A 23,379-nucleotide genomic window follows, 5' to 3' on the forward strand; every position below is an offset into this window, starting at 1 on the left:
GTGGGCCTACTTCACAGCAGCAAATTTGTTAGCAAATGGGTAAAACCATGTGCACTGCAGGGGGGGGGGGGCAGATCTAACATGTGCAGAAAGAGTTAGATTTGGGTGGGTTATAGTGTTTCTGTGCAGGGTAAATACTGGCTGCATTATTTTTACACTGCAATTTAGATTTCAGTTTGAACACACCCCACCCAAATCTAACACTCTCTGCACATGTTACATCTGCCCCCCCCCCCCCCTTCCCTCTGCAGTGCACATGGTTTTGTCCATTTGCTTACAAATTTGCTGCTGCGATCAGGTCTGAATTAGGTAAGAGGTTTTTTTCTCCTGGCACCGCGGCTCCTCACATGTGATGTTTAGCAGCAGCAGGACTGAGAATATCACTATTCCTGTCTCATGGTGAGCCATAGTGAATGAGCCCCGGTGTGTGTGAGTGTCACATGTGTCATTAGTGACCAGGGCGACGCTGCTGCGATGTGACAGCCTATTATGTAATGTAGAAGCTATTAGGCAATAACACCCGGAGCCGTCTCCGCCCCGTGCTGCACCTCCCAGGCTCCGGTATAAATGCTGGTGCAGGACCAGGTGCTATTATACTAGTGACACCAGACATGAAGCTCGTTGCTGTCTCCCTGGGGCTGGTCCTGCTGGCAGCGGTGGCTGCAGGTAAGTCACATAGATTACTGTAAGTACTGCTTCTGTATATCTCAGGTGGCATGTATTATATTATTGCAGCGTTACATTGTCCTGCTGAGGCTGATTGTGTCATTACACAGTTGTTGTGTGTGTGACACACTGTGACAGGGGATGTACAGGGCACTGCTGGTGCAGGGTGACTGGCAGCTACAAACCATATTCCCTGTCTTTACCCAGTTGTATTATCTACATCTTATAATGAGGTGACTGTGTGTGTATAGGTGATGGGTGTGGCCATGCTAGTCAGGTGACCACAGGGCTGCGTTATATAGGTATCGGTACAATGGGGTTATGCAGAGATATTGGCAGAATGGGCATAAAGTACCTTAGAGAAAGGGCGCGGGACGTGTGGGGGGGTTAGGGGCAGATCTGCAGTGACCAGCATCTAAGCAGGCAGAATAGTCATGTATGTGTCATGTATGTGTCATGTGTGTCTGTGTGATCAGCACTGTAGCGTCCTCTCCCTCCCTTACCCCCCTCTCCCAGTGCAGAATTACGTATGCCGCCTCCATAGATTTATATGTATGAGCCCACTCTCTGGACATTGAATGACCTGCAGCTTCCACAGTAGCCAGGGAAGACGCCTGCATAGGCCGTAGCGGTGGGCAGCACCACAGTGACACGCGGAAAGAATTTGCCCATTGGGAATATGGATCTCTGATCCTCATATTCTCCTTCCTGCACCCGCTGCTTGTGGCCAGTACAGATCCCGGTGACCTGTCACCTGGTGCTGGACTAGTGCTGGACTATCATTGGGATGGTAATATTCTCATCTCTCTGTAGAAGGGGTTAATGTGGCAGCTGTAATACACAGGTTATTATTACCTGAATAAATGACGGGAAGCGGCTCCGGGGAAGCCGGGATAAGGAGACTGGGGCGCAGTGATAGCGGCTGGTTGGTGAGAACTATACACACTGACAGCACCACTTACACACATCTATGAGCCAGCAGCCTATGTACAGAGACACGGGGCTCCGCTAGGGAGAGACTGAGGCGTAGCGGTACCTCTATATCACTGGCCATACCGCTAGGCCAGGGGTGGGGAACCTTTTTTCTACCGAGGGCCATATGGATATTTATAAAATCCTTCGGGGGCCATACAAAAATTCTCAACTTAAAAAATTACCCTGCCCCCCAGTAGGTCTGCCCCTTAGAGGTACTGTGGGTGTGGCCAGTTAAAATGGGACGTGATACACATATGCCCCCAATAGTGCGGTGTCAGATCCACAATTGCCCCCACAGTGCCAGGTATACAAATGCCCCCACAGTGCCAGGTATACAAATGCCCCCCACAGTGCCAGGTATACAGATGCCCCCACAGTGCCAGGTGTACAAATGCCCCCCACAGTGCCAGGTATACAAATGCCCCCACAGTGCCAGGTATACAAATGCCCTCAAAGTGCCAGGTATACAGATGCCCCCCACAGTGCCAGGTATACAGATGCCCCCACAGTGCCAGGTATGCAGATGCCACCACAGTGCCAGGTATGCAGATGCCCCCACAGTGCCAGGTATACAAATGCCCCCCACAGTGCCAGGTATGCAGATGCCCCCACAGTGCCAGGTATGCAGATGCCCCCACAGTGCCAGGTATGCAGATGCCCCCACAGTGCCAGGTATACAAATGCCCCCCAATGCCAGTTATACAGATGCCCTCACAGTGCCAGGTATACAAATGCCCTAACAGTGCCAGGTATGCAGATGTCCCCACAGTGCCAGGTATGCAGATGTCCCCACAGTGCCAGGTATGCAGATGCCCCACACGGTGCCAGGTATACAGATAGACCCCCCACAGTGCCAGGTATGCAGTTGCCCCCCACGGTGCCAGGTATGCAGTTGCCCCCCACGGTGCCAGGTATGCAGTTGCCCCCCACGGTGCCAGGTATACAGATAGCCCCCCCACAGTGCCAGGTATGCAGTTGCCCCCCACGGTGCCAGGTATGCAGTTGCCCCCCACGGTGCCAGGTATACAGATAGCCCCCCCACAGTGCCAGGTATGCAGTTGCCCCCCACGGTGCCAGGTATGCAGTTGCCCCCCACGGTGCCAGGTATACAGATAGCCCCCCCACAGTGCCAGGTATGCAGTTGCCCCCCACTGTGCCAGGTATGCAGTTGCCCCCCACGGTGCCAGGTATACAGATAGCTTCCACACGGTGCCAGGTATGCAGTTGCCCCCCACGGTGCCAGGTATGCAGTTGCCCCCCACAGTGCCAGGTATACAGATAGCCCCCCCACAGTGCCAGGTATGCAGTTGCCCCCCACGGTGCCAGGTATGCAGTTGCCCTCCACGGTGCCAGGTATGCAGTTGCCCCCCACGGTGCCAGGTATACTGATAGCCCCCCCACAGTGCCAGGTATGCAGTTGCCCCCCACGGTGCCAGGTATACAGATAGCCCCCCCACGGTGCCAGGTATGCAGTTGCCCCCCACGGTGCCAGGTATACAGATAGCCCCCCCCCACGGTGCCAGGTATGCAGTTGCCCCCCACGGTGCCAGGTATGCAGTTGCCCCCCACGGTGCCAGGTATGCAGTTGCCCCCCACGGTGCCAGGTATGCAGTTGCCCCCCACGGTGCCAGGTATACAGATAGCCCCCCCACCGTGCCAGGTATGCAGTTGCCCCCACAGTGCCAGGTATACAGATAGCCCCCACAGTGCCAGGTATGCAGTTGCCCCCACAGTGCCAGGTATGCAGTTGCCCCCCACGGTGCCAGGTATGCAGTTGCCCCCCACGGTGCCAGGTATACAGATAGCCCCCCCACAGTGCCAGGTATGCAGTTGCCCCCCACGGTGCCAGGTATGCAGTTGCCCCCCACGGTGCCAGGTATACAGATAGCCCCCCCACAGTGCCAGGTATGCAGTTGCCCCCCACGGTGCCAGGTATGCAGTTGCCCCCCACGGTGCCAGGTATGCAGTTGCCCCCCACGGTGCCAGGTATACAGATAGCCCCCCCACAGTGCCAGGTATGCAGTTGCCCCCCACGGTGCCAGGTATGCAGTTGCCCCCCACGGTGCCAGGTATGCAGTTGCCCCCCACGGTGCCAGGTATGCAGTTGCCCCCCACAGTGCCAGGTATGCAGTTGCCCCCCACGGTGCCAGGTATACAGATAGCCCCCCCACGGTGCCAGGTATGCAGATAGCCCCCCACAGTGCCAGGTATGCAGTTGCCCCAACGGTGCCACGTATGCAGTTGCCCCCACGGTGCCACGTATGCAGTTGCCCCCCACGGTGCCAGGTATGCAGTTGCCCCCCACGGTGCCAGGTATGCAGTTGCCCCCCACAGTGTCAGGTATGCAGTTGCCCCCCACGGTGCCAGGTATGCAGTTGTCCCCCACGGTGCCAGGTATACAGATAGCCCCCCCACGGTGCCAGGTATACAGATAGCCCCCCCACGGTGCCAGGTATACAGATAGCCCCCCCCACGGTGCCAGGTATGCAGTTGCCCCCCACGGTGCCAGGTATGCAGTTGCCCCCCACGGTGCCAGGTATGCAGTTGCCCCCCACGGTGCCAGGTATGCAGTTGCCCCCCACGGTGCCAGGTATGCAGTTGGCCCCCACGGTGCCAGGTATGCAGTTGCCCCCCACGGTGCCAGGTATACAGATAGCCCCCCCACGGTGCCAGGTATGCAGTTGCCCCCCACGGTGCCAGGTATGCAGTTGCCCCCCACAGTGTCAGGTATGCAGTTGCCCCCCACGGTGCCAGGTATGCAGTTGCCCCCCACAGTGTCAGGTATGCAGTTGCCCCCCACGGTGTCAGGTATGCAGTTGGCCCCCACGGTGCCAGGTATGCAGTTGCCCCCCACGGTGCCAGGTATGCAGTTGCCCCCCACGGTGCCAGGTATGCAGTTGCCCCCCACGGTGCCAGGTATGCAGTTGCCCCCCACGGTGCCAGGTATACAGATAGCCCCCCCACCGTGCCAGGTATGCAGTTGCCCCCACAGTGCCAGGTATACAGATAGCCCCCACAGTGCCAGGTATGCAGTTGCCCCCACAGTGCCAGGTATACAAATGCCCTCCCCTCTCCCCTCCGTGCTGCTTACCGTGGACGCGATGGAGGAGAGCGCGGCTGTCGGGTGGGAGCGGCGGCGTGTAGTTCTTCAAATCAGCCGCCGGTTCGAGAGCCAATCAGAGCTCGCGGACCAGCAGCCGCGGCTCCTGATTGGCTGCCGGTCCGCGAGCTCTGATTGGCTCACGGACCGGCGGCTGGTTTGAAGTTTTACTCGCCGCTGGTCCCACTCGACACAGCCGCGCTCTCCTCCGTCTCCCTGCTCTGACAGCAGAGACAAGCTGCCGCCGGACTGAGCGGCAGCGTGTCTCACTGACAAGCTGGTGGGCCGGACCAAACGGCTTCGCGGGCCGGAGGTTCCCCACCCCTGCGCTAGGCCCTAGCTGCCACCTGTGTACACGTCTCATTCAGCTTTATAGCCCGGCGCAGGTTACGTGGAGGCTGCTGTAATAAGGAGAGTAGATGTCAGCTGTGGAGTACAAGGAGATATGTATGATAAATATGTCTGACACTGATGAGTTATGGACAATTCATTTATGAGCCAACATCGCCATCTAATGGCCGAGGGCAGTAACTGCTGCAGTGATACTAACAGCCAGCAGCAGATAAGACTCTTCCCAACTTACTGACAGGATTTGGGAGTGTTATATTGTTTCTGTACAGGGTAAATACTGGCTGCTTTATTATTACACTGCAATTTAGATTTCAGTCTAAACACACCCCACCCAAATCTAACTCTCTCTGCACATGTTACATCTGCCCCACCTGCACTGTGCACATTACATCTGCCCCACCTACATTGCGCATGTTACATCTGCCCCATCTGCACTGTGCATATTACATCTCCCCCACCTGTAGTGCACATGTTACATCTGCCCCACCTGCACTGTGCACGTTACATCTGCCCCCCCTACATTGCACGTGTTACATCTTCTCCACCTGCACTGCACATGTTACATCTGCCCCACCTGCACTGCACATGTTACATCTGCCCTACCTGCACTGCACATGTTACATCTGCCCCACCTGCACTGCACATGTTACATCTGCCCTACCTGCACTGCACATGTTACATCTGCCCTACCTGCACTGCACATGTTACATTTGCCCCACCTGCACTGCACATGTTACATCTGCCCTACCTGTACTGCACATGTTACATCTGCCCTACCTGTACTGCACATGTTACATCTGCCCCACCTGCACTGCACATGTTACATCTGCCCTACCTGCACTGCACATGTTACATCTGCCCCACCTGCACTGCACATGGTGTTACCCATTAATGTACTTTTCTGATTTGCTAACAACCCTGAATCAGGCCCCTGTTAGTAAATACAGCATGTTAATGTGTTCCAATATAAATACCAGCTGCGTAATAGTCCCGGGGGTTGTACCTCTATGTGTTCTGTATCCACAGGCGCATTTCTCCAATTACTGAGATCAGAATGGGTACAGTGTATTATTATTGGAGCAATACAGATTTATAATGCCCACATACCTGTTATAGAGATACTTCTTATATACAGTATATATATATACTAGGTGATTCATCTCGCCCTACAGGCGCTATTCATACCGTCGTAAGGGGCTACGCCTCCTTAACCCTTGCATGCCCTTGTGGCGTGCAATATTTGTATTATATGGAGTATTCCCTCCAATCATAATTGTGTGAGTGGTTAAATATTGCACGGACAAATGGCGTGCGATGATTAAGGGGTCGTAGCCTGATGAATCACCTAGTAGGTACAGTGGTTGGGGGAGTAGCGGGTGCGAGGGAGACACGGATGGGGGAGGGGGTCCGGGGGTGCCTGAGGGTGGGGGAGGGGAGGGTGTGGGGGTGCCCCAGGTGGGGAATGAGATGGGGCAGTGGTGCTGCGGGCGGGGAAGGGGCTGGTGCAGTGGTGCTGCGGGCGGGGGAGGGGAGGGTGTGTGAGTGCCGGTCCGAAGCCACCACAGGTGGGGGAGAAGTAGTTGCAGGGGTGGAGCCGATGTGGTGGGTGTGGTGGTGCCAGTGCCGTAACTAGGCATTTTAGCGCTGTGTGCAAGAAATGGCATTGGCATCCCCCACACACACACACACACACACACTTACATAAAATTGGGACAGTGTGCGCCGTAGGCGCATGCAAAAAATATAGGGGCATGGCTACATGGGTAAGGGGTGTGGCCACAAAATAATACCAGTTCATACTACGGTGCACAGTAGTAACCATTATTCAAATTACGATGCACAGTAGCACCACTACACCAGTTGGAGCCCCTTATACACATTACGGTAGACAGGGTCCTCCTTTTTACACATTGCGGCAGACATCGTCCCCCTTTTTACACATTACGGCAGACAGCGTCCCCTTTTTACACATTACGGCAGACAGCGTCCCCTTTTTACACATTATGGCAGACAGCGTTCCCCTTTTTACACATTACGGCAGACAGCGTCCTCCTTTTTACACATTGCGGCAGACAGCGTCCTCCTTTTTCCACATTACGGCAGACAGCGTCCCCCTTTTTACACATTACGGCAGACAGCGTCCTCCTTTTTACACATTACGGCAGACAGCATCCTCCTTTTTACACATTACGGTAGACAGGGTCTGCAGACAGAATAAATAGATAGAGAGATAGATAGACAGACAGACACTTACCATCTCTCCCCCCTGGCTCAGGCAGTCAGACTCCTCGGTGCTGGCAGATCCCTGGCATGGGAGAAGAAGGAGGAGCGCAGTGTAATTGGTGGTGGCGCTGCTGCAGCTGTCCCTCTCCTTCCGCATTGGCTGGCCGCCACCGCTGTTAATGCTGGGATGAGGGAAGCGCATCCCAGCATTCACAACAGCGCCAGCCAATGCGGAAGGGGAGGGACAGCTGTAGCGGCACCGCTACCAATTACATAGCGCTGCTGCGGCTCCAGTCCCCCTCCCTCCTCCTCCTCCGAGTCTTTTCCTGACGCTGCTCCTCTCCTCTTCTCCTCCGGCGCACACAGCACAGGCAGCTGACATGAAATGCTGGCCGTTGTGCCCTCAGGGCTACTACGCTGTGTGCCAGGCACACCTGGAACACACGTAGTTACGGCTCTGGGTGGTGCCGTGGGTGGGGGAGAGTGCAGGGGTTGCTGCGGGTGGGGGAGGGAGTCCGGAGCCACCGTGGGTGCTGGAGGGGGGGGTCGCTGAAGGGGTCCGGAGTTACTGTGAGTGGGGGAGGGGGTAATACTTCTCCTCCTGTCAGCAGCTAAGCTGCTGTCCTCCCTTTGGCAGTGGCTCTCCCGGAGACTCGCACAGCAGCCAGTCACTATTGTTAGCGCCGGTGTCCCAACGCGCCGCATTACAGGGAAGAAGATGCACTCAATAAACTACAGCTCCCAGCAGGCCTTAGTACTGGAATGCTCCGGCGCTAAGGGCTGCTGGGAGCTGTAGTTTATGTAGTGCGTCTACTTCCCTGTAATGCGGCGCGTTGGGACACCGGCGGTAACAATATTGACTGGCTGGCAGAAGTGAGTGACTGGCTGAATCAGTGTAAGAGGTGAGAGTGCTGTGCAGTGTCAGTGACACTGCACACCCACTGCACTGCACAGCACTGTCACCTGTTACATTGATTCAGCGTCCAGACATTGCCCTCTGCGATATCACCCTCTCTATCCGCTACATTTGCCATATCGGGGCTTCCAGGCCAGCAGCCCAGGTGCTGTGTTGCGGAGTCAGGGCCTCTGGGGATCTGGGCGCGGCTGTGGCGGGGAGGCACTTCTGTGACATCACACGCAGAGGAGGCTCCGGGGCTCAGAGAGTATGCGGCGCAGGGAGGGATATGAAAGCCTTCCGCTGCGCCGCTTTCATACACATCTATGCCGGTGGCCGCAGCAGCTTTTGTTCCACCTGTGCCACGGTTAGTGAGTGGGGATTGTTGATGCCGGAGGCAGCAGGCGGACTGGCAGCAGGACACAGGACGCTGCAGTAAAAGGATTGTTTTTTCCCCCCTATCTACAGCGCAGAGACTTGCTGCAGATGCAGTGGCATACCCTCCAGCTGCACCTTACTGGCAGGTACAGGACCTTTTTTTATGGTCTATACTGATTTTTGGCTCTCCAAACTCCCACTGAAAGTATAGGAAAAGAGGCGGGGCAACGCCACTTTAACAGTGGCCACGCCCCCTTTTCGTATTTGTAGCAATGTTTATGTGTACATTGTTGGAGGGTGTGGAGCTGCAGATGCAGGGGGACTATTTTGGGGTGTGGGCCTGGAGCTGCAGCTCCATCAGCCCCATTGCTAATCCTGCTCTGGGAACACACAGCAGCCAAAGGGCAGAGCCTCCCATTGGATGTAACCTGTGTGGGAGGGCGTTTCTCGCCCAATCAGCTGTGGACTGGGTGTGATAGATCTGCAGCTAACCCAATGAGAGCTCCTAGCCACGCCCAGCGTTAGAGGCCCAGGCACAGAGTCACAGATCTGGGCTATTATATAGGAGATAGTATATATACAGCGCTGCCGCAGAGAGGAGGGGGCCCGGGGGGGGGGGGGGGATCCGGCTGAGGTGGGGAACACCGGCCTCCTCCTCTCATACAGCGCCCCTGCAAATCCCTCTTCAATATAACCGCTCAGCGGCTCCGCAACACCCTATAGCGGCCCCACCCCCTAACTACCGGAGCATCCGGGGGCACTGCCATGGCGATAGTGGCTGCAGGGTGCTACAAGCACGGGCCAGCAGTGATTACACACCTGGAACCAGATTATTATTATTATTACCACTACGGCAATCTGCCTCATTCATGTTGGCAGAAAGGCTGACGCTCAGTACTGTATATTATATATAATGAGCATATACAGTTGTGCTCGTAAGTTTACATACCCTTGCAGAATTTGTGATTTTCTGGCCATTTCTCAGAGAATATGAATGATAACTCACAAACGTTTCTTTCACTCATGGTCAGTGGTTGGGTGAAGCCATTTATTGTCAAACAACTATGTTTACTCTTTCTAAATCATAATGACAACAGAAACTACCCAAATGAACCTGATCAAAAGTTTACATACCCTGGAGATTTTGTCCTGATAACATGCACACAAGTTGACACAAACGGGTTTGAATGGCTACTAAAGGTAACCACCCTCAGCTGTGATCTGTTTGCTTGTAATCAGTGTGTGTGTGTGTGTATAAAAGGTCAGTGAGTTTCTGGACTCCTGAAAGACCCTTGCATCTTTCATCCAGTGCTGCACTGACGTGTCTGGATTCTGAGTCATGGGGAAAGCAAAAGAATTGTCAAAGGATCTGTGGGAAAAGGTAAGTGAACTGAATGAAACAGGAAAGGGATATAAAAAGAAATCCAAGCAATTGAGAATGCCAATCAGCAGTCTTCAAACTCTAATTAAGAAGTAGAAAATGAGGGAATCTGTGGAAACCAAATAATGGTCAGGTAGACTAACAAAAATTTCAGCCACAACTGCCAGGAAAATTGTTCAGGATGCAAAGAAAAATCCACAAATAACTTCAGCTGAAATACAGGACTCTCTGAAAAAAAGTGGTGTGGTTGTTTCAAGATGCACAATAAGGAGGCCTTTGAAGAAAATTGGCTGCATGGTCGAGTCGCCAGAAGAAAGCCATTACTACGCAAATGCCACAAAGCATTCCACTTACAATACTCCAAACAGCACAGAGACAAGCCTCAAAACTTCTGGAACAAAGTCATTTGGAGTGATGAGACCAAAATTGAACTTTTTGGCCACAACCATAAACGTTACATTTGGAGAGGAGTCAACAAGGCCTATGATGAAAGGTACACCATTCCTACTGTGAAACACGGAGGTGGATCGCTGATGTTTTGGGGATGGGTGAGCTACAAAGGCACTGGAAACTTGGTCAAAATTGATGGCAAGATGAATGCAGCATGTTATCAGAAAATACTGGAGGAATATTTGCACTCATCAGCCCGGAAGCTGCGCATGGGGCGTACTTCATACTTACCTACTTTGCTGCCTCCTCCTCCGGGAGGTGGCAGCGTTGTAGGTGTATCGGGGGCGTGGCCGGCAGCAGGAGAGCCGGTTCGGAGGCGTGGCCGGCAGTAGAATGGGCGGTCCGGGGGCGTGGCTTCACGGTCGCGTCATCGTGACTCCCCCCCCTGCTGTGCTGTGCCGAGAAACGAGGCGCTGCATAGCGGGGGGTGGAGCTACGATGACGCGTTCAGCGCGAATCGCGTCATCGGACCCCCTCGGGCCGCCCGCACATTCTCTGCTGCGGGCGGCAGAGGGGGAGAGCGGGAGGCTTGCCCACCTTTCCGGGGGGTTGGGAGGGTCACCCGATTTTCGGGAGCCTCCTGGCCATTCCGGGAGGGTAGGCAAGTATGGCGTACTTGGACGTTCCAACATGACAATGATCCAAAACACAAGGCCAAGTCGACCTGTCATTGGCTACAGCAGAATAAAGTGAAGGTTCTGGAGTGGCCATCTCAGTCTCCTGACCTCAATATCATTGAACCACTCGGGGGAGACCTCAAACGTGCAGTTCATGCAAGACAGCCCAAGAATTTACAGGAACCGGAGGCTTTTTTCCAAGAAGAATGGGCGGCTTTACCATCTGAGAAGATAAAGAGCCTCATCCACAACTACCACAAAAGACTTCAAGCTGTCATTGATGTTAATGGGGGCAATATACGGTATTAAGAACTGGGGTATGTAAACTTTTGATCAGGGTCATTTGGGTAGTTTCTGTTGTCATTATGATTTAGAAAGAGTAAACACAGTTGTTTGACAATAAATGGCTTCACCCAACCACTAACCATGAGTGACAGAAAAGTTTGTGAGTTATCATTCATATCATTCATATTCTCATATAAAATCACAAATTCTGCTAGGGTATGTAAACTTATGAGCACAACTGTAGATGTGACAGCGGCTGTCCCTGCTTCCTAGGCTATGTCCTCTGTATATACCAGGGCCACCAGCGAGTGATGTGTCTTTCTCTCTCTACAGCGGAGAAACCAGGCGACTGTCCGGTGACCCCTACGTTAATAAAATGTGAAAAGGACCCGAATCCCGGGTGTGGGAGTGACTCGGACTGTGGCAGCTACCTGAAGTGCTGTAACTACGCCTGCCACATACAATGCGTGGAACCTGCCGGTAAGTGGAGCTGACGGATGCAGTCGCATTCTGATAGTTGCAGTCCATGCACATGCGCAGATTGGCAAAAATCGCTCATTTGTGATGGCGCTCGTTCAGTTAACTGCAACTGGCTGAGATCGCATGCTGGGGGCCGCCCACCGCGCAAATTCCCGGCAGCGATGTCATCGACCGCCCAGCATGCAAATTCCCCTCAACGCTGCGTCACCGTCTCATGAACGCCACTGCCTGTCACTCAGGCCCAGGGGTCCGCATAACAGAGATGAGATCGCATCTCCCCGCCCGCGTACAGGTCCTGCGCGCATGCACTGCATGGGAATGTGAGGAGATGCGACTGCTGCTGAATTCCCCCCCTATATACTGTCATTGGAAATGAATCGGGGTTGGGTGTATACATTCCTGTAGGAGGGTCTTTTGCTGCAGCACTTACACCAAGCAATCATTTCCTACTGCCCGGATTAAGTCTCTGCCCCCAGCGGAAAGATGCTCAGAACGGCCCGCTCGGGGGTAAAGGGCACAAAGGTGACCCGGTGGGTCTCAGCGTCCCGTCTTACCCACCTCCAGAGCCCTGGACCCCTGGGCACTCCCAGAGACAGTGATAAACCAACTGTGCACACCATCAGCAATCCGGAGCCCCGGTGTACAGTGCAGAGTAACATGTGCGGTTTATAAACACATATACACAATATATATATACTACATATACATAACATATATACATATACACAATACATATACACAATACTAGAGTTTTGTGTTTTGGTTTTCGATTCGGTTCCGTGGTCGTGTTTTGGATCTGGACGCATTTTGGCAAAACCTCCCTTAAAATTTTTTGTTGGATTCAGCTGTGTTTTGGATTCGGGTGTTTTTTTTTTCTTCAAAAAACCCCTCAAAAACAGCTTAAATCATAGAATTTGGGGGTCATTTTGATCCCATAGTATTATTAACCTCAATAACCATCATTTCCACTCATTTCCAGTAGTGATAAGTCTATTCTGAACACCTCACACCTCACAATATTATTTTTAGTACTAAAATTTGCACCGAGGTCGCTGGATGACTAAGCTAAGCGACACAAGTGGCCGACACAAACACCTGGCACCTCTAGGAGTGGCACTGCAGTGTCACGCAGGATGGCCCTTCAAAAAATTGCCCCCAAACAGCACATGACGCAAAGATACAGTAAAAAAAAAAAAAAAAATGAGGTGCAAGATGGAATTGTCCTTGGGCCCTCCCACCCTTATGTTGTATAAACAGGACATGCACACTTTAAGAAACCCATCATTTCAGCGACAGGGTCTGCCACACGACTGTGACTGAAATGACTGGTTGGTTTGGGCCCCACCATAAAAGAAGCAATTAATCTCTCCTTGCACAAACTGGCTCTACAGAGGCAAGATGTCCACCTCATCATCATCCTCCGATTCCTCACCCCTTTCACTGATTACATCCCCCTCCTCACAGATTATTAATTCGTCCCCACTGGAATCCACCATCTCAGGTCCCTGTGTACTTTCTGGAGGCAATTGCTGGTGAATGTCTCCATGGAGGAATTGATTATAATTAATTTAGATGAACACCATCTTCTCCACATTTTGTGGAAGTAACCTCGTACGCCGATCGCTGACAAGGTTACCGGCTGCACTAAACACTATTTCGGAGTACACACTGGAGGGGGGTCAACTTATGTAAAATAAAGCCAGTTTGTGCAAGGGCCTCCAAATTGCCTCTTTTTCCTGCCAGTATACGTATGGACTGTGTGACGTGCCTACTTGGATGCGGTCACTCATATAATCCTCCACCATTCTTTCAATGGTGAGAGAATCATATGAAGTGACAGTAGACGACATGTCAGTAATCGTTGACAGGTCCTTCAGTCCGGACCAGATGTCAGCACTCGTTTAGACTTCTCTGCATCACCGCCAGCGGGTGGGCTCGGTATTCTTAGCCTTTTCCTCGCACCCCCAGTTGCGGGAGAAAGTGAAGGAGGAGCTGTTGACGGGTCACGTTCCGCTTGACTTGACAATTTTCTCACCAGCAGTTCTTTGAACCTCTGCAGACTTGTGTCTGCCGGAAAGAGAGATACAATGTAGGTTTTAAATCTAGGATCGAGCACGGTGGCCAAAATGTAGTGCTCTGATTTCAACAGATTGACCACCCGTGAATCCTTGTTAAGCGAATTAAGGGCAGCATCCACAAGTCCCACATGCCTAGCGGAATCGCTCTGTTTTAGCTCCTCCTTTAATGTCTCCAGCTTCTTCTGCAAAAGCCTGATGAGGGGAATGACCTGACTCAGGCTTGCAGTGTCTGAACTGACTTCACGTGTGGCAAGTTCAAAGGGTTGCAGAACCTTGCACAACGTTGAAATCATTCTCCACTGCGCTTGAGACAGGTGCATTCCCCCTCCTTTGCCTATATCGTAGGCAGATGTATAGCCTTGAATGGCCTTTTGCTGCTCCTCCATCCTCTGAAGCATATAGAGGGTTGAATTACAGTTTAATGGTCAAGAGTCTGGCAATTACAGTTTAATGCCAAAAAATGCAAAATCATGCACTTGGGTCTCAAAAATCCTAAAGCTAAATACAGTATTAATGGCACTATACTGGAAACTACTGAGGAGGAAAGGGATATAGGAGTCACTATTTCAGGTGACATAAAGGATAAATATAGTATTAATGGCACTATACTGGAAACTACTGAGGAGTAAAGGGATCTAGGAGTCACTATTTCAGGTGACATAAAGGATAAATATAGTATTAATGGTGCTATACTGGGGACTACTGAGGAGGAAAGGGATCTAGGAGTCACTATCTCAGGTGACATAAAGGATAAATATAGTATTAATGGCACTATACTGGGAACTAATGAGGAGGAAAGGGATCTAGGAGTCACTATCTCAGGTGACATAAAGGATAAATATAGTATAATGGCACTATACTGGAGACTACTGAGGAGGAGAGGGATCTAGGAGTCACTATTTCAGGTGACATAAAGAATAAATATAGTATTAATGGCGCTATACTGGAAACTACTGAGGAGGAAAGGGATCTAGGAGTCACTATCTCAGGTGACATAAAGGATAAATACAGTATTAATGGCGCTATACTGGAAACTACTGAGGAGGAAAGGGATCTAGGAGTCACTATTTCAGGTGACATAAAGGATAAATACAGTATTAATGGCACTATACTGGAAACTACTGAGGAGGAAAGGGATCTAGGAGTCACTATTTCAGGTGACATAAAGGATAAATATAGTATTAATGGCACTATACTATAAACTACTGAGGAGGAAAGGGATCTAGGAGTCACTATCTCAGGTGACATAAAGGAAGGTAAGCAATGTAACAAGGCAATGAGGAAGGCTAGTCAGATGCTTGGCTGCATTGGGAGAGGAATCAGCAGCAGAAAGAAAGAAGTAATAATGCCACTGTATAGGTCATTGGTACGGCCTCATCTAGAATACTGTATTCAGTTCTGGAGGCCATATCTTCAAAAGGATATTAATACATTAGAAACTGTACAAAGGAGGGCAACTAAAATGGTGCATGGCCTACATCACAAAACATACCCAGAAAGACTAAGAAATCTCAATATGTATAGTTTGGAGCAGAGAAGGGAAAGGGGGAACATGATAGAAACTTTCAAATATATGAAGGGTTTTAACAAAGTCCAGGAGGGAAACATTCTCCAAATGAAGAGAAGCAATAGGACACGAGGACATGCAGTGAGACTGGAGGGGGGGAGGTTCAGGGGAAATTTGCGGAAAAATTATTTCACAGAAAGGGTAGTGGACAAGTGGAATAGCCTCCCATCAGAGGTGGTAGGCTAAGACAGTAGAGCAATTTAAACATGCATGGGATAGACATAAGGATATCCTTACAAAGAAATAAGGATCAAATAAGGTTAGTGATAAAAAAAATAAAAAATAAGGGGCAGAATAGATGGGCCAAGTGGTTCTTATCTGCCGACAAATTCTATGTTTCTATGTTTCTATGAATTTCACCTCGTTACCACCTCTTGCTTCAGATGATGGCAGGGCAGGTTCAGGAATGTTTGGTGGTGCTTCAGTCTTCTGTACGTGGTGCCTGTACGCCGAAAGTGGCCCGCAATTCTTCAGGCCACTGACAGCATCTCTTGCACGCCCCTGTCGTTTTAAAAAAAATTCTGCACCACCAAATTCAAGGTATGTGCAAAACATGGGACGTGCTGGAATTTGCCCACATGTAATGCACGCACAATATTGGTGGCGTTGTCCAATATCACAAATCCCCAGGAAAATCTAATTGGGGTAAGCCATTCTGCGATGATGTTCCTCAGTTTCCGTAAGAGGTTGTCAGCTGTGTGCCTCTTATGGAAAGTGGTGATACAAAGCGTAGCCTGCCTAGGAACGAGTTGGCATTTGCGAGATGCTGCTACTGGTGCCGCCGCTGCTGTTCTTGCTGCGGGAGGCAATACATCTACCCAGTGGGCTGTCACAGTCATATAGTCCTGAGTCTGCCCTGCTCCACTTGTCCACATGTCCGTGGTTAAGTGGACATTGGGTACAACTGCATTTTTTAGGACACTGGTGAGTCTTTTTCTGAGGTCTGTGTACATTCTCGGTATCGCCTGCCTAGAGAAATGGAACCTAGATGGTATTTGGTACCGGGGACACAGTACCTTAATCAAGTCTCTAGTTCCCTGTAAATTAACGGTTCTCTGTTCTGTCCTGTCCCTGCCACCATTATCCCTTCACCTCTGTCCTGTCCCTGTCACCTCTGTCCTGTCCCTGTCACCTCTAACCTGTCCCTGTCACCTCTGTCCTGTCCCTGTCACCTCTGTCCTGTCCCTGTCACCTCTAACCTGTCCCTGTCACCTCTGTCCTGTCCCTGTCACCTCTGTCCTGTCCCTGTCACCTCTGTCCTGTCCCCAATGTCCTGTCACCTCTAACCTGTCCCCAATGTTCTGTCACCTCTAACCTGTCCCCAATGTCCTGTCACCTCTAACCTGTCCCCAATGTCCTGTCACCTCTAACCTGTCCCCAATGTCCTGTCACCTCTAACCTGTCCCCAATGTCCTGTCACCTCTGTCCTGTCCCCAATGTCATGTCCCTGTCACCTCTGTCCTTTCCCCAATGTCCCTGTTCAATATAACCACTGAGCGGCATAAGATGCTCCGCAGCGCCCTGTAGCGGCCCCACCCCCTAACTACCGGAGCATCCGGGGGCACTGCCATGGCGATAGTGGCTGCAGGGTGCTACAAGCACGGGCCAGCAGTGATTACACACCTGTAACCAGATTATTATTATTACTGCCCCATTCATGTTGGCAGAAAGGCTGACGCTCAGTACTGTATATTATATATAATGAGTATATAGATGTGACAGTCCCTGCTTCCTCTGTATATACCAGCCAGTGACGTGTCTCTCTCTACAGGGAAGAAACCAGGCGAGTGTCTGGTGGTCAATACGTTTGCACCGTGTGGAGATAGCACTATAACGGACTGTACCAGCGACTGGGCGTGTGGCGGCAGCCAGAAGTGCTGTGACACCGGCTGCCACATACAATGCGCGGATCCTGTCGGTAAGTGGAGCTCAGCGTCCGGGTGACACAGACAGGAGGGTGAGCCGGGGAATCATTGTATTAAACTACACAATAAATAACACACACAAGCGTTACACACTACTGCCGGGGTGTGACGTCACGCAGCTGACCCAGTCAACCATCCAGACACGCCTCCGCAACACCGCATGGACGCACCCCTCAACAGCCGCCGTCAGGAATGCGATCGCACTTTGATAGTTTGCACATGCACAGATTGGCAAAAAAACACTCTTTTGTGACGACACATGGCCGACCCCCGAACCCAACCTCCGTTTCCCATGCCACGCCCACCCAATACCGTGTCACCATCCCCGCAACGCCGCGTTGCCGCCCCCACGAACGCCTCTGCCTGTCCATCAGACAGAGGCGTTCACATAACTGAGATGCGATGGCATCTCCTCAGCCACTGCATGGGAATGTGAGGAAATGTGACTGCTGCTGAATTCCCCCCCTATATACTGTCATTGGAAATGAATCGGGGTTGGGTGTATACATTCCTGTAGGAGGGTCTTTTGCTGCAGCACTTACACCAAGCAATCATTTCCTACTGCCCGGATTAAGTCTCTGCCCCCAGCGTAAAGATGCTCAGAACGGCCCACTCGGGGGTAAAAGGCACAAAGGTGACCCGGTGGGTCTCAGCGTCCCGTCTTACCCACCTCCAGAGCCCTGGATCACTGGGCACTCCCAGAGACAGTGATAAAGCAACTGTGCACACCAGCAGCAATCCGGAGCCCCGGCGTACAGTGCAGAGTAACATGTGCGGTTTATAAACACATACACATACACAATATATATACATATATACAATACATATATACAATACATATACACAATACATACTGTATACACAATATATATACTACATATACACAATACATATACACTATACATACAAAATACACAATACATATACACAATGTATATATATACACATATACACAATACATATACACAATATATACTGTATACACAATATATACTACATATACACAATACATATACACTATACATACAAAATATACAACACATATACACAATATATATACATATACACAATACATACTGTATACACAATACATATACACTATATATACACTATACATATAAATATACACTATACATATATATATATATATATATATATATACACACACACACACACACACACACACACACTGTACATATACACAATACATATATGATGATGGTGCTATACAGAGACTAACGCTGCATGTTCAATGTCTCTCATATACACAAAATATATACATAATGGCCCTCATTCCGAGTTGTTCGCTCGCAAGGCGAATGTAGCAGAGTTACACACGCTAAGCCGCCGCCTACTGGGAGTGAATCTTAGCTTCTTAAATGTGCGACCGATGTATGCGCATTATTGCGATCACAAACGAGTTAGCAGTTTCTGAGTAGCTTCAGACTTACTCTGCCTGTGCGATCAGTTCAGTGCTTTTCGGTCCTGGTTGACGTCATAAACACACCCAGCGTTCGCCCAGGCACTCCCACCGTTTCCCCGGCCACTCCTGCGTTTTTCCCGGAAACGGTAGCGTTTTCAGCCACACGCCCCTAAAACGCCGTGTTTCCGCCCAGTAACACCCATTTCCTGTCAATCACAATGCGAACGTCGGAGCGATGAAAAAGCAGTGAGTAAACTTACTTTCTTCATAGTAAAGTTACTTGGCGCAGTCGCAGTGCGAACATTGCGCATGCGCACTAAGAGAATTCTCACTGCGATGCGATGAAAAACTCCGAGCGAACAACTCGGAATGAGGGCCAATATATATACACTATACATATACACAAAACACAATACATATACACTATACATATAAATATACACTATACATATACATAATATATACACACACACACACACACACACACACACTGTACATATACACAATACATATACAATATATATATGTGTGTGTATACACTATACATATACATATACACTATTCATATACACAGTACATATACATATACACAATACATATATGCTGATGGTGCTATACATAGACTAACGCTGCATGTACAAGGTCTTTCATATACACTATACATATACACTATTATATATACACACACTATTCATATACACAATACATATACACTATACATATACACAGTACATATACATATACACAATACATATACATATACACAATACATATATGCTGATGGTGCTATATAGAGACTAACACTGCTTGTACAATGTATCTCATATACACAATACGTATATGCTGATGGTATATATACACTATACTATACACAATACATATACACAATACATATATGCTGATGGTGCAATACAGAGAGTAACGCTGCATGTACAAAGTCTCTCATATACACAATACATATACACAATATATATACATATACAGAATACATATATGCTGATGGTGCTATACAGAGAGTAATGCTGCATGTACAATGTCTCTCATATACACAATACATATACACAATACATATATGCTGATGGTGCTATACAGAGAGTAACGCTGCATGTACAATGTCTCTCATATACACAATATATATACACTATACATATACACAATACTGTACACAATACATATACACAATACATATATGCTGATGGTTCTATACAGAGAGTAACGCTGCATGTACAATGTCTCTCATATACACAATACATATACACAATATATATAAATATACACAATACATATATGCTGATGGTACTATACAGAGAGTAACGCTGCATGTACAATATCTCTCATATACACTAATACACTATACACAATACACATACACATACACAATACATGTACACAATACATACAGGTATATGCTGATGGTGCTATACAGAGGGGTAACACTGCATGTACAATGTCTCTCATATACACAATATATATATATATATATATATACACACACTATACATATACACAATACTATACACAATACATATACACAATACATATATGCTGATGGTGCTATACAGAGAGTAACGCTGCATGTACAATGTCTTTCATATACACAATACATATACACTATACATATACACAATACATATACACAATATATATATATACACAATACATATACATAATACATATACACTATACATATACATTATACATATACACAATACATATATGCTGATGGTGCTATACAGAGAGTAACGATGCATGTACAATGTCTCTCATGTACACTATACATATACACAATACATATACACATACACAATACATATACACAATGCATATATGCTGATGGTGCTATGCAGAGAGTAATGCTGCATGTACAATGTCTCTCATATACACTATACATATACACAATACATATACACATACACAATACATATACACAATATATATATGCTGATGGTGCTATACAGAGAGTAATGCTGCGTGTACAATGTCTCTCATATACACAATACATATACACTATACATATACACAATACATATACACAATACATATATGTTGATGGTGCTATACAGAGAGTAACGCTGCATGTACAATGTCTCTGATATACACAATACATATACACTATACATATACACAATACATATACACTATACATATACACTATACATATACACTATACATATACACAATACATATACATAATACATATACACTATACACATACACAATACATATACACAATACATATATGCTGAAGGTGCTATACGGAGAGTAACGCTGCATGTACAATGTCTCTCATATACACAATATATATATATATATATATATATATATATATATATATATATACACACTATACATATACACAATACTATACACAATACATATATACATACACAATACATATACACAATACATATACACATACAAAATACATTTACACAATACATATATGCTGATGGTGCTATACAGAGTAACGCTGCATGTACAATGTCTCTCATATACACTATACATATACACTATACATATACACTATACATATACACTATACATATAAACAATACATATACACTATACATATACACAATACATATACACAATACATATATGCTGATGGTGCTATACAGAGAGTAACGCTGCATGTACATTGTCTCTCATATACACTATATATATATATATATATATACATATACACAATACTATACACAATACATATACACAATACATATATACATATACACAATACATATACACATACACAATACATATACACAATACATATATGCTGATGGTGCTATACAGTGAGTAACGTTGCATGTACAATGTCTTTCATATACACAATACATATACACAATACATATACATAATACATATACACATACACAATACATATACACAATATATATATACACAATACATATACATAATACATATACACTATACATATACACAATATATATACATTATACATATACACAATACATATACACATACACAATACATATACACAATACATATATGCTGATGGTGCTATACAGAGAGTAACGCTGCATGTACAATGTCTCTCATATACACTATACATATACACAATACTATACACTATACATATACACAATATATATACACAATACTATACACAATACATATACACAATACATATACACATACACAATACATATACGCAATACATATATGGTGATGGTGCTATACAGAGAGTAACGCTGCATGTACAATGTCTCTCATATACACAATACATATACACATACACTATACATATACACAATACATATACACAATACATATATGCTGATGGTGCTATACAGAGAGTAACGCTGCATGTACAATGTCTCTCATATACACAATATATACATATACACTATACATATACACAATACATATACACAATATATATATGCTGATGGTGCTATAGAGAGAGTAACGCTGCATGTACAATGTCTCTCATATACACAATATATAAATATACACTATACATATACACAATACATATACACAATATATATATGCTGATGGTGCTATACAGAGAGTAATGCTGCATGTACAATGTCTCTCATATACACTATACATATACACAATACATATATGCTGATGGTGCTATACAGAGAGTAACGCTGCATGTACAATGTCTCTCATATACACAATACATATACACAATACATATACACTATACATATACACATACATATACACAATACATATACACTATACATATACACATACATATACACATACATATACACATACATATACACTATACATATACACATACATATACACAATACATATACACAATACATATACACTATACATATACACTATACATATACACATACATATACACAATACATATATGCTGATGGTGCTATACAGAGAGTAACGCTGCATGTACAATGTCTCCCATATACACTATACATATACACAATACATATATGCTGATGGTGCTATACAGAGAGTAACGCTGCATGTACAATGTCTCCCATATACACTATACATATACACAATACATATACATATACACTATACATATACACATATACACAATACATATATGCTGATGGTGCTATACAGAGAGTAACGCTGCATGTACAATGTCTCTCATATACAGCTAAGTCCTGATCTCTCAGCAAGGGACAGAAGAGGCCGCAGCATGACCCCACTGTGACGGCAGAGCTGCTGCAGAACCTCCTACCTACCTTTCTCACAGCAATTACAGGATCATTCACTTCATGCAGAAGAACGTTTCTTTGTCCTGTCTCCTATGAATGGAGATACATTGTATCACTGTCATACACATATAATAAACTATGAGATCGCACACCTCTGTATTTGTTGGTTGGCACTTATTCCCCTATCGCTCAGCGCTGGCAGTGCCCGTCCTCATACCCTCCTGGGGTTGGCAGACACTTATCTATCCAATGGCCCTTATTTTGTTCCGCTGTCTCCGGGTCTGGCTGCATGCACACGGGTGAAGCCACAACACTTTCTATAAGGAATACACCTTTATACAACACACAAAGGGGGTCATTCTGACCTGTTCGCTCGCTGCTTTTTGTTGCAACCGAGCGAACGGGTCCCT

The 23,379-nt window shown here is 47.5% G+C and overlaps 1 protein-coding gene across 1 annotated transcript; it reads left to right on the forward strand.

Annotated features, from left to right (window-relative positions):
- Positions 1 to 558: 558 nt before the first annotated feature.
- LOC134911050 (WAP four-disulfide core domain protein 5-like) lies at positions 559 to 23,118 on the forward strand. The gene is made up of 4 exons (XM_063919444.1): positions 559 to 666; positions 11,655 to 11,801; positions 17,218 to 17,364; positions 22,909 to 23,118. The coding sequence occupies exons 1-4, from the start codon at positions 612 to 614 to the stop codon at positions 22,917 to 22,919; spliced, it is 360 nt and encodes a 119-aa protein (XP_063775514.1). The 5' UTR covers positions 559 to 611; the 3' UTR covers positions 22,920 to 23,118.
- The last annotated feature ends 261 nt before the right edge of the window (positions 23,119 to 23,379 follow it).

The sequence above is a fragment of the Pseudophryne corroboree genome, chromosome 4 (genome assembly GCF_028390025.1).
Source record: "Pseudophryne corroboree isolate aPseCor3 chromosome 4, aPseCor3.hap2, whole genome shotgun sequence".
NCBI classification, from domain to species: Eukaryota; Metazoa; Chordata; class Amphibia; order Anura; family Myobatrachidae; genus Pseudophryne; species Pseudophryne corroboree.